This window comes from Dromaius novaehollandiae, chromosome 8 (genome assembly GCF_036370855.1).
Source record: "Dromaius novaehollandiae isolate bDroNov1 chromosome 8, bDroNov1.hap1, whole genome shotgun sequence".
In the NCBI taxonomy this organism is placed as follows: Eukaryota; Metazoa; Chordata; class Aves; order Casuariiformes; family Dromaiidae; genus Dromaius; species Dromaius novaehollandiae.
Window position 1 is genome coordinate 12,694,339 of NC_088105.1, and position 17,327 is coordinate 12,711,665.

The window sequence follows — 17,327 nt, forward strand, 5'->3', positions numbered from 1 at the left end:
CAGGCAGGGAAGGGATTGTGGATTGCCAAAGCTGTTTTGGGTTAGTATGGAAGTGATTAGAGTGTGGGGTTTTTGTGCTTACTCCACTCAGGCTTTCAGAGCTGTCTTGAAGCAGGCACTCCCACTTCTGTCCTGGCTGTATCTCCAGCTTTGACTCCTAGCATCTCAAAAAAAAAACAAAAAAAGAACAAAACAGAAAAATACAAACACACACACACGAAGAAAACCCCATGTGGTGCCCTGCTTAGTTTTGTAGCTGAGTTACCAAGCTGAGTGGTATATCAAGCTGCAGGAAAAGAAGCCTTTAGGGGAAAGGGAGGAATGTTAGAGTCACTGATTTGAAGTCTCAAATGCACAGCTGTGTAGATAATTTTTCTTTTCTAACTGATCTGGGAAGACCAAATAAGTAACCAAACTTAACCTCAATTTAAAAATGTGCATCACTTGCTGTCTAGAGATTTAGGTGCTCCACTTAATCATCTCCTCTTTGTCTTTCCATTGTGACCACTCAAAAGGAGGAGTATTTTCTCCTTGTGTCGTTTAAATTACGCCTGCAGTGGTCTTTCATATTAGTAAAACTTACATTCCTGTTATCTTCACTTCCAATGCATATTCCTCTCTGCATCACTAGCCCTCAACACCAGCTTCTTACTCCCAGAAAGAGAAAATTATGGCAGATAAACTTGGCTGGTGACTTACTGAGCCAGCTGTTTAAGTCTCTGTGGGTGTCTGAGACTTGGCAGTGGTTGTGATGTAAATAAAGCTCTTTTGGCTTTTTAGAAGACCAAGTGGTTTTTTTTTCCTTCTCCAAAAAAGTGGAAATTTGAAAGTGTAGTCACATGCAGAGTGAATTTAACTTCTGCTACATGAGATGCTCATTTGGATATCCTGTAGTTGGTGGGTTTTATTGCAAAATATAAAACCCTTATAGCAGGGAAATACTTCGTGGTTAATCCTGCTGCTGAAGTGTGGTAACCAGCAGATTCAAAAACTTTCTCAGACATACTAGTAACATGCCTGAAGGGGTGTACATCAAATCACTGAAAGGTACTGAACTCCAAAATAAGGTTGTCTACTTTACAGTGTCTAGAAAGCTGCTTTTTTCCTGCTTGTTTCCGATATTACAGCTATCCAGGCTCGTATAGATTTTGCTGAAAGACAAATGTATGACTATGGTAAATTCTAACGAGATGGGGGGGGAGAATTTGGGAGCTGGAGTTCATTGGAACTTTACATGTTGGGGGGCTCTTACAAATGAGAGGGCTGTAATCCTTTAGCTGTCTTGATGACAACACAGTTCCTTCTCCCCACCTCTTTCATGGTGATAGTTTGCTATGAAGCTTAAATATGAATTTATGTTCAGGACTGGAGGTTGGTACTGTTGAACTGATTTGGGCAATGTAAGAGAACCGTATATGAAACAGCAGTTTACCTTTTCAAGTGTGTCTCTAAGGTGTCTGGAGGGATTTCCCTTTCTGTAAACTGGTGGGGGGGGGGGAAATACTTGGGGCAAAGTGGGTTGGGGGGTGGTTTGTGATGATCCTGATCATGGCATTGCAGAGCTTAGGTATCCACTTTTACAATTGCTTTCTTCCTCCCCTCTGAAAGCATTCTGCAGTTTGCATTAGCCTCCTGAGGGTAAAGCAAAAACTGTTAGGAAACTCCACCTTCCCCAAGCCCAGTGACATGTGTGGTAAAGGGTCTTCATCTGCTCCTGAGATAGCTGGTCTGTGTGTGTGGAGACACCACCAGCAGCTTTCTGCACGGCTTCCGTCTTTCCACGAATGAAGCTTAAGCAATAGGACTGTGAGGACTGCCTTTAATGAATTTTTGTGCTGCTCTGTGGTTAAACGGGCTGAATGGTCTCAGGTGGAAAGTATATGATAGCTTAAACAGTACGGCATTCAGGTTACTTGAGGCCTTTCACTCTGCTTTAGTTCAGCTGCACAAACAGAAGCTACTAAATTACAGCAGCTATTCCAGCCATTGTTTCTGAAAAATAAGGCAACACTTGCATACTTTGGTTTTTTTTCTGGATATATCGTTAGTGCTCAATCCCTAGGTAAAAATGCTGCCAACATCCATATGTCCAGATATGTTCAAATGAAGGCAGTCTTCTGTTTTCTAGGGCCCTGTAAAATCGGATTCTCTGAAAATTAAAGTAACCTCTATGTACAGGAAGTCTTGTGGCTTGTTGACTTTTTTCATGCTTTCTTGTGAGGAGAGTCAAAATGGTTTTCTTCTGTAGATTTTAACTAGATGTGATTTTAGTTGAACTCTGCCACTTCACATATAACACATACTGCTTGAAAACGCAGTACTTTAGATTACTAATGTTCAGAGTGGATGCATTTCACGTTCTTGTTGCTAACTTAGTCTCAAATGAACTGTATGTTGAAAAAGAAAATGCTTACCTATTAGGAAAGCTTTGCTAAATTTAAACAAAGTTATTCTAAGCATGTTAGAATAATTCTTATGGGATAGGACATGGGGGGGAAGACCTAACTGACAAGTTAACACTAACTTAGCTTCCAGACTTGAGTCCAGTAGAAAACAAAGAGTATAAACCTGGTCCTATTGGGAAAGAGCGTTCTTTAAAGAACAGGAAGGTGAAGGATGCCCAACAGGGAGAGCCGGAGGGACAGGAGAAGCCATCTCCCACCTCTGTCAGAAGTCCAGAACCTGTCACTGCAAAGGAGACCAAAGCAGCAAGTGAACTTAGTACGGAAATAGGAACGATGATATCTGTGTCTGCTCCAGAGTTCGGAACAAACACAAAGGTAAGAAAAACATGGAAAAAGTACTGACCACTGTATTTAAATATGATTACAATGATCTAATGGTCACTGAATTGACATTTGGTTGCCTGTTGGTGGTAGTCATCTGGACAGCAGAACCCACTGAGTTGAAATGTATGGACACTGCTTGAACTCAGCAGTTTTCCGGAAGTGACATGGAGACATGCAGTGCATCATACCTCTGCGCAGAACTCAACTTGGAAGGTTTTAAACTATTCTGTTGTCTTTCGAATGTGAGAACTGTCCAGAGCTTTAACTTGCCTGTGAAGAGTGGTACTGGAGCCTGATATAGGCAGATTCTGTAAACTCGGGTCTTGAACGTGTTTGCAATGTGCAAGAGAAACGCTTGACTTTCAGCAGGGAACTGCAGTCTTGTAATGTGCCAGAGGATGATTTGAGTGGGTGGATGACCCGAAGCTGTGAGTTAAGTGCTGCTCTGTGGGGGAATAAAAGAAATCTCTAAACTGGTAATGTGCTAAAGCATTGGATAAGGCTCTTTTGGTCTCTCTAAGGGGTTAATATGTCAGCTTCTGAGGGCTTGTCAGGATATTCCTTTGCAGAACTCCATCAGGATGTTCAGGACTCGTCGTCGTTGCCTGTGTGGAACTCCCCTGGCTTCTCTGTAGGTATAACTGTGCTTAATAGGTAGGTTGTGACTTGCTGTTAGGTTCATCAATTTTCATCGTTCTCCAAATCCATTCTTAGCTGTGTTGCACTGATAGCACAGAAAGGCTGAAAAACATCTACTCCTCTGTCTAATGACCTGTGTGAGGATTGGCACGTGGAATATAAAACAGCCCTTACTGCTGGTAGCTGTGCTGCTTGAGCAAGAACTCGGACACAGGTTTTGTTATCACTCAACTGTAAAGAAACCATAGTTTGAGTAGCTACTAGTTACCTGCGTTGGTGATGGCAAAAGGCTTCTTGTGCACTTGCAGAGCAGTTTTACGAGTTTAGACTCAAGTATGTTGTGTGCTATCTCAGTCTACCATTTTGTAGTCTTGAGCAGAAGTCTTCTGACTCCATTTAGGAAAACTATTGCTCTGCAAAGCAGCCGTATTAATAGTTGAATAATGTGAAATGCAGATGACTCACAGTTTAGTTTTCTCTCACAGTTCCAAAAAAAAAAAAAAAAGTCTTAGCAGTGTTTGCAAAGATGTTCTGCAAACAGAAGATGTTATGTCCTGAAATTTCATTCCAGGGCAAGAACTGTTAAGAGGGATGTTTGTGTCCTACCAGCTAGCTGCAAAATTCATTATTTAGATTTGAGAGGCAAATACATGTGGAAACTCGGATTTTGCGTCCTTCTTGACAGTTTCAATCTAAGTAGGTGTGAATGGTCTATATTGATATCAGAACAGGATTAAGTGCACTTATTGTATGCACAATGCGAGGTACAGACCCATAAACAGTAACTTACTCAATTAACTTGGTGAGGAGGGCCATTTGTATATATGCTATGTGCTTTCTTGCCATTTTCCAAGCTCCTATGACCACAGCCATTAACAGTGGCCTGCTTGAGGTATGGCGAAGGGGACTCCAACTTTTTCTAAGACACCTACAGAATAGGAAATGTATCTTGGTTGATTACTCTGGGCTAAGGCCCTCGTGAGTAGCTCTACTAAGTAAATCAGGATCATTTCCTCTCTATCATAGTACAAAAATATGGGGTATCTTCAAAAGAGCAGTCTGGGTTTTGTGGTCTTTTTACACCTTTCTGGTTTCTTAATTAAAAATGGGCTGTGAAGATTCTTTGAAGTATTGCAGTATGGAAGCATCAAGCTACTTCATTCTGGAAAGGAGACCAGAGTGAAAGGAAGCTTTCTAGTTTGTGCTGGAAATGAAAATTCCCAACAATCTCCTTATTACGTTAAGTGGGTGCTAATAGAAGCATTTAATAAGAGTTCTAAAATTCTTACCTCAACAGTTCCCATTTTGTTTTTGAATTCCTTTGTTATGAGTAGTTCCCCAGGCATCAGTAAATTTTCTAGAAAAGGGGTGGTTTATTTTTAATTTTGTGGAAGTTGAACAGCAACCTGCAGGTTTTTCAGGAAAGAGACATTTCATCTAGATGTTGCAGAAAAAAGGGCAGTCTTGCCACTGTAAAGTGGCCTTTAAAATAACTTCAAATACTGTTCTAGTCCTGGAGTTCCTATACTGATTTGTTTTGCAGACACTTTTTCTTGTACTTGTAGTGTAGTGTTTTCTTTGCTCATTAATGAGGGAAGAAGTGACAATATCATACATCCTTAATCTGTTGTTTGAATGTCAGGTAGTGTTAAAGTTTTAGGAAACCTAAACGATTTCTCTTCGGACACTCTCTTTAACATCCCTCTTGGAAACTACTGCTCAGCTTCTAGGAACAGACTCTTCCTACTTCTGAATAAAAATTTTGGAGTCGTCATGATTTAGTATATTTGGTGACTTAAACGTTTTTAACAGCTAAGCCTACTGGCATCCTTCAGAAGCTGTGTAAGAGTCCCCCATCCATCCCAAAACAAAACCCCTTTAATAAGAGCACATGCATTTAATTATGCAAGACAGTTTTACCTTAAACTGTATTAACTAAAATGACTTTATACTGATGGGTTGTTTAAATCATGAATATAAAGAGGGTCCTCTGAAGCAGTTGCAGTTATTTCTCTTAGGTTTTGTGGTATTTTTGGAGTAGAAGCAATTTGTTGTGCAAGTCTCTGAATCAGGTAAGATTCTTTTTTTTTAGCCTTTTTATTCAACCTACCTCACCATTTCCAAATAAAATCTTGAAGCTTGCAAATCACAGGTATGATCAATACCTGGCAGTGGACGTTGCAATGAAATATATGCGTATGTAGTTGATAGAAGCTGCGTCTTTCAGAGACGCTGTCCCAGAGAACACAAGTTGTAACTGAGAATTGATTTTCTGAGATGGTTCAGCATCTGACAAGCTCTCTGGTTTGGATGGTTTTTGTAAACCAGGAACAAATCAAGCATTCATTGAAAGAATCATTTATAGTCCCCTGTTCCCTTATAGCAGTGTCACCTGTAAGGTCTGCCTTATCCTTTTGTTCGTAAAGTTGCTTCACGTTATGCTATCTCTTCTTTCTGGGCAAATTAGGTAGCTGTGAGAAGTTTGCCTATTTTTTTCTGCAAGTATAAATCACTTTCAAACAACTTTGGAAAAGCATGCACAACTTTTTCTCTTGCTGTTGTTATTGTTACTAGTTCATAATAAAGGCCTTAGTTGGTTTCTTCAGTAAAATAGTTTTACCGGAGAAACATTTTAATTGAACTATGAAAGCTTATGACAATAAGCTCTATCTAAAGGAGAATTCTAGACTTTATGTATCAGTAATTGAAGGGTGATGGTTAAGCAACCTACAGTTTATGGCGTGTTCCTATGGTGAAAGGACTATCCTATCAGCATGTTCAGAACGTAAGTCTTCCTTGTAAAGCTGTTCAGCATTGCAGGTACTTCTAAGGGCACCAGAATTCATGTGGTTGTTTTTTCATTCTCTTGCAAAAGAAGCAGTTTTGTGCTGTTTCCAAAGTGAGGAAGATGGAAACGTAGGGACATGTAGAAAGCAATGAAAATATCCATAGTCTTAATGTAATTTTTGTAAGGAGCTTCAGCGCTGAGACCTCGTAAGACTTGAATCCAAACCTTGAAGGGGTTTTGATAATGTTATATTAAAAGTTTCCTCTGTTTTATGTAGTTGGGCTTCTTAGAAAACCAAGAAGCCAGTTAATTACCTCATTAGAAGGACCCTATGATTAGAGCAACCTTGTGTGCTTGCCTGGTTCTGCCCAAATCAAACTTAACTATTCAAATACAAATGTGCAACTTGCAGTTTGGTAGTTTGGATGGTGGGAGACGTTTATCTCTTATCTCACTGGTTTAACAAGGAGGGAAGGAAAAGACTAATTGGAGAAACAATTTTTCCACCATTTCCCTCATGGATATAAAAATCAGTATGCATGGTGTCCTTCCCTACCCACTGCTGCTTTCCCCTCATTATAGTTCAGTTCATTATTCTGGTCTTTTACCAACATAAGGTCATCCTTTTAGAAATGTTCTTTATGTGCCAGTTAGTATCTTGAGGTTTTAATTACTGTTTTAGGAGACATCATAGGCTTGAGGAATAAGTTGAGTGTACTTTTCCATAGCTTATCATATTGGTTAGCTGCAGCTAACCAAGCATAACAGAATGCTTCTGAAGGCACAAAGCAGGTTGTGTGTTGTCAAATACAGGCACTTATCAACAGTTCTGCTACTAGGCTTATCCTTCAGTTCCTTCTTGGTGTTTGGCCCTGTTTCATGCTTCAAAGAACTTAAAACATGTAAAACTTATGCAGTGCATGCTAATGAATGCACCTTGGAGTCGCACCATTTATCTAACAGGTTTTGTCAGGTTCCGATAATGCCTAACTACACCTCTGGAGTATGCTCAGAAGTATGAATCCAGTGACAAGAACTTGAAAAGAGCAGAACAGCTTCAGAGCAGTACCAGTGCCTTTTTTTTTCTGTTTGTTGTAGGTCATTCCCCAGAGAGCTGACAGTGCCATCAGTTAGGTGAACTTTCTTCACACAGTTTATACCTACAGGTGCAGTTTTCACTGGCTACAGCTAAGTCAATGAAACTAGACCTTGTTCATTGAAAACATTAAGGTCCACTTAACTGTGACAGAAATAAGCTTCAAGGAAAGCCTCTGAGCAGACTGGAAATTTCATCCTTTTCCTTCTGTGAAATCACTGCCCAGTGCAGAAATCTGGAGGCCGACTCTACCATCCAGAGAAAGAGTCTTGTGACTTTCAGAGGAGGAGGATAAACAAAAGAAAATCATTTGGTCAGATGGTTTCCATCTCTCTGTTCTTTTTTTAATCTGAAAGGCCTTACTTGTCAGAGGCTTACCCAAGAAATTTCTGAGTTTATTTGAAACTATAAAAAGCTTTCAGCTAATGTGTTTTGCTTTTTAAACAAAGTAGGCTAAAACTGCCTACAGGTGGCTAGAGCATCTTGGGTGACAAATGGTAATTGCTTACGCCACCACAATTCAGTGTCTAGTGCCCAGGCATTACATCACTCTGTGTTCTTGCTTTAAAGACTGTATTTTGAATATAATGTATTTTAAATAAAACACCTTCCAGGTGTATGTCGTGAAGCCGTGAAGCAAACTAGTATCAAGGTCTTCTCGTCTCAGTAGCTATTCAGCAGCAAGGATTGCTGGACATGGCCTCTGAGGAAAAAAGCTTTGGAATGAAATTCTGACCTTCTGTTGCTTGGTGAACTCCTGTAAAAAGGCTGACTTCCACCCAAGACATCTGAAATCTAATTTAGATAAGGGAGATATTTTAATGGAATTATTTTTCTTCACAGGAGTCTGTAACAGACTACACTACACCTTCTTCTCATCCTAACACAGTGGCTACTAGCAGTACAAAAATGGAGGAGACTTTGGTGACGAACGTAAGTCTATTGCAGTGATCATCTTGACTTTGAAGACAAGAAAATATTTTCACGCTTCTTTAGACCACAAAATACTGCCTTCAGCAAACAAGTCAGTAGGGTTTCCTTTATGTTAATTAGCTGTGCATTATCCAGTAATCTTGCTCTGAAGGACAGTTGGTTCAGTTAGTGTTTGTTCCTGAACTCTTCAGATATTTTGTCTTTAAAAAGCCATGATGAGCTAAGGAGCAGAAGTGGTGGAAAAAATGTTTCTAGGGGCACTGGTAGAGCAAAAATAGAGTAAGAGAATGTGGTCTCAGCAGCAATTGGGATTTGAACGTGGTACCAATGGCAAAGGTCTGTAAGTGAGTTTGAAGAAAGGCTTTTAAAAAGAAAGCAGTTCTGAACTGTACCCTGAAATCAGCAATTGCATGTAAAGGGAGCAGCTCAGTGTTTTTTGAAAGCAGACAGCAAGATGTCAGTTCAGCTGTGTTCAAGACTGGATGTTTGCAGGCCCCACAGAGAATGATCCTGGCTCTGTGTGCGTGTGTGTGTTGTGACTGAGAGGACCAGCTGGGTTGCGACTGGTAGCAGAGGCAAGTCTGTATTGAGCTTGCTGGGATATCAGGTTGGGAACTTGGATCTTGTGATTTTTGTTGCTCGAGTAGTGAGAGCTAATATAATTAGCTTTCAAAGCTCAGTGGCTTGTTGGCAGGGGAGAAAAGAATCATACAGTAGGGTCTCAAACTTTTATAAAAGTCTTGTGAATTCAATGTAAGAAATACATTTCAGCTTATTGTAGCATTCTTCAATGCAGTTTTGGAGCAATGTTGGTGGACCCTATTGTTCAGCTGGATTTTCTGATGGGGTTGTGTTTTGTGCTGTTGTGGTTAAGTCTGGAAGACTGAATTCCTTGGTGTTAATGATCTTAACGTATGCTCCCTTGTGGCATGCTGGAGTTGGATTTGAAGCACAGGATAGGGGCTCCTAACTACAAAGGATCTGTGCTGTCACCTGCTTCGAGGCTTTGGTATCTGTATCTTTTGGATTAGCTTTATCTCATCCTGTGGAACTCCATTAACTTTGCACTTGAAGGGAGAAAGAAATGGTCAGAAGTAGCAGGCTGGCCGCTGCAGGGTCCTCTGGTACGTTTCACTAGAATTTCCAGGAGATCCATCACTAGGGTTTTCTTGGGCAAAGATAGCCGTAGCATTTTGTCAAGTTTGTTCTCCTAAGTTTGGCATTTTTCATCTTAACTGAAGGAGAAAATCACTTACTTCAGTTGTCAGTTGGCAAATTCATTTTGGTTTCATGGTCCTGTGACTTTGAAGGATTATGGCTTCCTCTTTTCAGAAACTGCATCTCGGAGCTCGAGAAGTCACCAAACCCCATGTACTGTATTGGTACGAAAGGGACCAAACTTGGCTTGAGAAGAATTTTTATACATCAATAAGCTAAAATGGTATTTTAAAGTAAATCCCAAAGTAGAAAATGGTATTTGCTTGTACAGAAGACATTGGAACATTAGTCTTCACCCTCTTTTAAAGAGGATTTAGAAGCATCTCAGCAGCTGCTGAATGGCCTTTCCCCATCTACCAAATTTTCATCTTATTTTATCAAAATCTCCCTGCCAAATGCTCAAGCCTTGAAGAAACTGTAGCTCATTTAATACCGCTTGAGCTTTGCTTTTCTGGGGCTTTTGTAGTAGACATAGTTAGAATGTGATGTGTGTTGCCTGCCTTTCAGGTGCCCCTGCCCCACACCCTTCCCCTCCCTAGGAGGGAGACTCTACAACAGAGCTCCAGCCTAACTCCAGTTTCTCCCGCTACCGTCGACCTCACCCTCAAGGTATGTACCACATCCCTCTAAGGGTCGTTTTCTTGCATGCAGGGGAAAAAGTTAATGGAGAACTTGCTGGTGAAACCTTTTTTAGAGCCTTCCTTGGTTTCCTCTGCTGAACTGCTTTTGCATATAAACGGATGGCTGAAATAAAAGATTGTATCAGAGGATGCATTTAAATTATAAATCTCTAACCCCATTTTGCATTAACACTTGGCATCAACCGATCTTGGCTCCCACTACCCTGAAAAAGAATCCTAGCATTGTAACATCATACCATAGTGTTCATGACAAACCATCAGAGTTTGACTGGTTTTTTGTTTGTTTCCGAGTGTGTGGCATAAAGTTGCTTATTTTGATATTAAAGGCTGTAAGATCTGCTTAGTAAACCAGGCTTGAATTTCTTAGCTGTGTGGTTTTGATGCAGTGATATGTGATTTTTAGTTGGATGGCTAAAGTTTTAGACAGTGAAGGATAGGTGGTGTGTTGGTGTTTGAGGGGTAGTTTTATTGGCTTTGGGCTTTGCGTTGTAAGTGTTCTGTTTCCTGGTCTTCAGCGTAGAGCAAGCGCATAGACTATTTTGAATGGCATTTACCCAGGTTGATGGGTGTTTGGATTGTGTGCGTTGTATAACTCACTAACACGGAGTTGGTCTCTTGGCTACTGTATCTTTAGAAGGTTTTGGTCTATTTCAGTGTCCTAGATCTGCTTTGTGATTGTGACTGTAGGTGACTGAATTAGTAGAAACATTGCTGCTGCTTCTAGTTTTAGGGAGGAATGATGTTTGAACTCGGTTTCACTAAAGGGGCAGGGTGGTGGGGGGTTGAAATCAGGGTTTGAATGCACAACTAACAGACTTTGGAGAAACTTACTTGTCAATCCCAGTGAGACTTTTGTCTCACTGGCACAGTTTGACAGTTGCTTGCTCGTGTTCTCTGTGGACTGTAGTTATTAATGATCTCTTGTTGAACCTTTGCTTTTCTTTTGTTAACACTTTTTTTCCCCTGAAAGAATGTAACACCACTCTAAAACAGTAGACGTTTGGGCCAGCAGAATGGGGAGAGGGCTGGAGAGGGACAAGTAATTTAACAAAATAACTGGTTCTCTGTTGCCTTCTTGTGTAACATGTTTATCCATAGTCTGACTTTCTGGCGTCTGAAAGCATTTTTCTGAAATAGCAGTCTTTGTTTAATAGCTGGATATCCGATTAACACATAATACAGGTAGGAATATTACTACAGCATGATACTCCAAAGAATGTGACACTGCTGAGTTACAGAGCAGACTGCGGTGTTCGTTTGTGTATTTCATCCTGCAGTTTCTTGTTCTGCGGTTTTGGTGTCAGAGATTTGATTAGTTTCTCAGCGGATGATAGATCTTGGATATGTGCTAACAAAGTATGTCAAAGATCCATGTTTTGAGGCTACCTCGAAGTATTCTGATCACAATCTGAAGAGAAGGGTGTTTGGAAACAGCTTTATCTCGATCGTGTTCTCTACTCCAGCCATTGGAACTCTGCCTCCTTTTGGCAAATATAAGGCAGCGTGCTTGTTTTGAAGCGCACACTGAGGCTATCACAACAGGCCTTCTGGCCCAAACAGAGGAGAGCTGCTCTTTCTCTCATCCTGCTCAATATAATCCTTGCTTTTAAAAGGTACTTCTGGAGCAGCAACAAGCAAAGCATTACTTTCCCTCTCTTAGAATAAAATTTCCAGGCTGTGCCTCCAGAAGGGAATAACCCTCCCATTTCCTTCTCTCCATCCCCTGTCACAGAAAGCTGTCTGTGAAAAGACTCAGAAGGATTATCAGCCAAGTTATAGGCTACAACTGCTTTCACTACTCATCATCATTTTGCCAGTGTGTAAGGTGGTCAGCTTGGAAGGCTTGTTGAGACATATGTTTTCCGTGCAGTGACTTCTCTAAAGAGCCCTTTACTAAGGCTGATGTCCTCTAAGGACTTAGCTGGCTAGGCTATTGCTAGCTAAGGAGTTGGGCAACGAAGTCAAAATCAGTCTTAAACTGACCTGCCTGGCCCATTTCTGTGTTCCAAAGTTCAATCTAAAATTCCTGTGTAGACACCTGAATAATTTGGAAAGGATTCTGACACCTTCTGACTTTTTTTCTGATCACTTGATTAAACTTTGGCTTGCTTGAGGATGCTGACATGGGTATTGGTCTCCAGTTAACTTTTGCATAATAAGAACTGGACCATTAATGCAGCCTGAAGGCCCCAGTGGGTCAGCAGTGAAGAGAAGCCTTGAAGAATCTCCAGCCTATGCTCTTCTCTTCCCATAACTAGAAGAGCAGCAAAATCACACCATCTTCCCTAGCTTTACTTAGCAAGGAGTAAGAAGTTCTCAAGTTCTCTGGCATGTAGGAGGTGCTGCATGGATGCTCCTAGATTAGCAGTCTCCTGTATCCTTTTTTCAGGTTTAAGAAATCAGAGATGTTTAAGGAGCTCTCTAAAAGCAAAGCTATTAGAAAGCTCAGGACTCTGTTACATGCCTTTCATAGCAAATTGTACAGATATGGGATGACCTAGAATCTTGGTAGTATTTAGGTTTGAAAGACAAAATTCAGTATGTAGACTCTAGCTTCTCCAGGACATCACGAAACCCGGTGAATATGTTAGCAGCTTCTGTACCGTCTCCATTCAAACATTCACAGGTACTTCACTTTCTTTTAAACCCAGAGCAGTGCAAAATTGTTACATGTCTCATCAGAAGCCCGTGGTGTTCAGAAAGGAGCTTGTGGTCTTAGCTGTAGTCCACCTTAAGCACATTCCTTTCCAGCAGATTGATAATAAATCTTGAAGTTTGCCCTATCTACAAGAATTAGAACCAATTCAGAGCAAAATGTTGTGGAGGGGAAACTGAGCGTGAGTGTATGATTGCTAGGAAGGGTGGTCTCGAAAAGGGAAATAGCTCAATGTTTTATCTCAAACTGATTAAATCTGTAACTAAGTTACACCTTTCCCCTTCCCCTTTATTCTCTTGAGGAGTACAGAGCTTTAGCTACTCTCCACTGAAGCAGAAACATTTATTGATTTGTCTGTTGCCCCCTTTTTTGTATATGCTTTGCTTTTTTTCAATTCTGAAGCATCAAGAACAAATAACCTGCTTTGGTCTGTCCAGACTGTGCTCAACTTGCATAAAACAGTGTTTTAAAGTGTGCCTTACAGAGACTACAAGTCCCAGTTAGGGCAGTCTTCATCCTGGCAACTAGCTCAAATTTGTAAGTGAAAATGTACTTGCCTATCTGCAAATACTGTTAAAGGTAGTGCCTGGCCTTGAGAAGTTTACATCTGCCAGAGGAAAGATTTCACCTTACAGCATCCAACTCCACTAGCAAAATACTTCCATTGGAAACGGGGATCGCTGAGGATTGTAGGGAAGTCCACATACTGTGTTTGAGCACTTAAATTGAAGAGTGTAGTTTGAAAATTAGTATTTCCTTTTCAGTAGCCCCTCGACAGTGTCTCAATTCAAAGGTCTGGCATTACAAGTCTATTATAGCAGTAATCAGATTGATACTGGCTGCAGTAAAACAGTAATTTTTCCCTCTGTTGGTGGAACAGAGAACTGTATATAAAAATCTTTTGATTGAAGTTTTTCTTGCTGTGCAAGATTTAAACTCGTTATAGAGCTAGAGGAGCATGGAGTGTCTTTAGCATTAATATAAAGCAGTATGCACAAGCCATGTCAGCTCATGATCGCTTCTTGAATGGCAATTGCTTTGGAAATTGAACTTGACCTTCTCTGGTGCTTACTGAAGTGTGCTTTAGATACTTTCTCTGGTCACTCAAAAACAATGATTTACCAAGAAAGTAAGGTGTTACTTCATTTAAATGGCTTAATGACTTTGCAGTAAAGGACTTCATGGAAATATTTAGAGGGTTTTTTACCTTTCTTTTGCCCCATGCCTTTTGCTCTCCATGTCAAAACAAAACTCAGCCAAGTTAGTGTGAGCAAATTCTCTTTTGAGTATTGAATGTTAAGATGATGAACGATGCACGTGTGCAGTTGGAATAGATAAGAAGCTCCAACATCAGGCTGTATGCTTTTTTGCATGAAGAGTTGCACGATTTTGGTGACTAAAGAGGCTCGCATGAAGCCTGAATTGCCTTTTCAACTAAAAAGAATTGTTAAAATAGGAAGACTGTTTGACTAGTTGAAACTTCCTAATAGATAAGGAAATGTGTTTTCTTTTGAATAGATGGAGTCTGCCCGCAAAGCGTGGGAGAATTCCCCAAACATGGGGGAGAAGAGTTCACCAGTGACCTCAGCAGCCTCTCCCATTGCTAGTGGCAACAGCAGCAGCAGTAGCAGCAGCGGCACTGGGCCAAGCAGTGGTACTTACAGCTCTTTCTCTAGTGCGTCAATGCCTCCTATTCCTGTGGCCTCAGTTACACCAACAACTTCACTATCAGGTACTGGATGTCAAGATTGTCTTAGTTTCCTATTGTTCCTTGGTTAAGTTTTTCATGAGGTCAGATGCCTTTTGGAAGTATGTTTAATTCAAAGCTAACACACATTTTGTGCAAGTGTAAAATGTCAGATCGGAACAATGGCTTCCCAAATCCTCTTACTTAGCAAGGAGATACTTCCCCTGTTTATTTGACAGTCAGCTGAAAGGGATAGTGAGAAGACATCTTTCTGCCTATGCTACTTGTGCAGACTTGAAAGAGGAGGTAGCTTTCTCCTGTTGCCTGCCTCATTGGTTTCACCTCATTTGGCTGATTGAAGGCAAGTAACCTTTGGAGAAGCTGGTAGCTCTGACAGCTACTCACTTCCAGCATATGGCTTCAAATTTCTGTTACTTCATCCAGTTAGCTGTGGTCTTATTTTCATTTGCACTCTAGCTTTGGGAGTCAGAACTTCAACAGCTGATACCGTGCAGAGCAAATGTCCAGGTGCTCCTCACAAGCAGTGCTGGTTTCCACCATGGTTCTTTGCAGCAAACAAAAGATGTTACATCTCATTACCTCTTCACGCCTTGGAGTGTTAGAATGTGTGACCAAATCCCAGCTGAAGTGCTTGACAAAGGCCTTTCTTTGGTATGGCCAGGTTGACCCATGAGAGGCACAACCACCATGCAGTGTGGTGATTTGTTGGATAACTAACCAAAGTGTCTAACTCTGTATTTTTTTATACTCCTGTACTTCAGAAATGTTAGAGTTGCAGCACTTGCTGTACTGAACTTAACAGAGTTCTCCTCCCTGTCCATCTTACAGTAATGGGAACAGCTGCAATAGGATTCAGTATCCTTTGCCAGCGATGAATGTGCTTGCATAGCTGTCTCAAAACTTTGGCCGCCAGAAGATCAAGCTTTAGAGTATCTTCAGCTGCATTATGATATATGGCTTGCTGTTTTCCTTTTAGGAGCTGGAACGTACACAACCTCTTCACTGAGTACTAAGACTACAAGCACCTCAGACCCACCCAATATATGTAAAGTGAAACCACAGCAGTTGCAGACGAGCAGCCTTGCTTCTGCTGGTCACTTTTCCCAGCTGAGCTGCATGCCATCCCTCATTGCCCAGCAACAGCAAAGTCCCCAGGTCTATGTATCTCAGTCTGCAGCAGGTAATAGTATTTGTGGCTGAGAAGCCATGTCTCTGTACTTTCCTTGGAGTTCTGAAGTTGGAAAACTGAATTCTGTTCTGGTTTTATCTGCAGCAAAGGCAGAGTATTGGAGAGCGTTTTGTAGACAGATATTCACTAGTTGGGTCTTACTCTACATATGTGAGGTTCTGTCAGTAAGTGTGAAGATAGTGCTATACTGTCAGCTGTTTATTGAAACAAAATAAGTTTTTCTTGCTATACTATCTTTTGGATACGGAACTTTAAATTCCTACTTAAGACAAAGAATGACTTTTGTCTTGGCTTATTTCTCAAAGAGCTGCAATAGTTTATAATCATGGCATTTTTATTTAAAGAAAGCCCTCCATAAATTTGTTTAAATTACACGATGATATAGCATGTTCTTCCCTTTCCTTCACCTAAACCCCTGTTTTGGCATGAATCTGTTGCTTCATCCCCTCAAACATCTAAGAACTGAATGAGACTGAAAATGGTATGCAAGATTAAGGGATTCTGGAAATGAATTGGAAAAGACACCAAGGCTGCTTAGGCACCTTGCTCTTCAGTTCTTGGTTTCATTTCCTGGTCTACCTGGTAGCAGTCACACTGAGAAGTACCAGCAGTGGCTTTATCTCTAACTCTTGATGAAAACCTGTCTAGCAGGGTGATGTCAGGTACTAACTGAATTGCTCTTTCTGAGGTACTGCAGCTCAAATTCCAGCATTTTATATGGATACAAGTCATCTGTTCAACACCCAGCATGCACGCTTGGCACCACCTTCTTTGGCACAACAGCAAGGCTTTCAACCAGGGCTTTCTCAGGTATTTAGAGATTTCTTTTTTCCCCTTCTACCATATTGTCTTTAAAGCTCTACTGATGAGCTGATGGGGTCAGGGGAGGGTGGGGCTAAGGACTGCAAAAATGAAGTTGTGCCCATCCTTGCTATTTCATTGATACACCTGGGCAGTGTTTGTCTGCTGTTCCTGTGAACAAAAGCATGTCATAAAGTTAAGAGAAAGAGCTTTCCCTCACAAATACACTTTGTGTGGAAGGACATATTCACGTAAGGTGTATATATATGGCCATGTTGCTGAAGGCTTATTCAATTTTTGTAGTACAAATACGTGAAGTTGTATGCAATCTTGTGCAGTTGTTTTGTACACAAATCTAAATGGTTAATCTAGTTTCTGCTGTTTAATTGCAGAGGAAGTGTAAAAATACACAACTAGTAAGTAACTTTCTGAACAGGAGCAGTATCAGCTGTCCGTGTAGCCTTGGGATTTGACCTTGTTTGTGGTTTTTGTTACATGTACAACAAAACCTGGCGCACATTTGGTGCATATAACTTTTTCTTTAATAAATTTGAATAGTTATGGCTTTTGTTCTAAGTCCTTGGATAATTAATGTTTTCTTTTTTATACAGCCTGCTTCAGTTCAGCAGATACCCATCCCCATTTATGCACCTCTGCAAGGACAGCATCAGGCTCAGCTGAGTTTAGGAGCAGCACCAGCTGTTTCACAAGCCCAAGAGTTGTTCAGCTCCTCCTTACAACCATATAGGTAAGTAACATATGTGGATTTGTTTGCTTTTTAAGTGGCAGAATTTACAGAACCTGCTTCCCTACCAGCTTGTGTTCTGTATCCAATAGCAACCTCATCTTCCTGTCTTTCCTGAGATGTT

General features: G+C 40.8%; 1 protein-coding gene across 15 annotated transcripts in view; it reads left to right on the forward strand.

Moving 5' to 3' along the window:
- Positions 1-17,327, forward strand: part of PRRC2C (proline rich coiled-coil 2C) — a 78,410-nt gene that overhangs the window by 46,262 nt on the left and 14,821 nt on the right. For 5 of the 15 annotated variants that reach the window (XM_064515677.1, XM_064515678.1, XM_064515681.1 and 2 more), the window contains exons 22-28: positions 2,529-2,780; positions 8,156-8,245; positions 9,971-10,072; positions 14,279-14,492; positions 15,445-15,648; positions 16,346-16,467; positions 17,070-17,206. In XM_064515677.1, coding sequence (XP_064371747.1) covers positions 2,529-2,780; positions 8,156-8,245; positions 9,971-10,072; positions 14,279-14,492; positions 15,445-15,648; positions 16,346-16,467; positions 17,070-17,206 — 1,121 coding nt within the window. The remainder of the gene's footprint in view (positions 1-2,528; positions 2,781-8,155; positions 8,246-9,970; positions 10,073-14,278; positions 14,493-15,444; positions 15,649-16,345; positions 16,468-17,069; positions 17,207-17,327) is intronic. The other 10 variants (XM_064515679.1, XM_064515683.1, XM_064515692.1 and 7 more) reach the window with 7 other exon arrangements.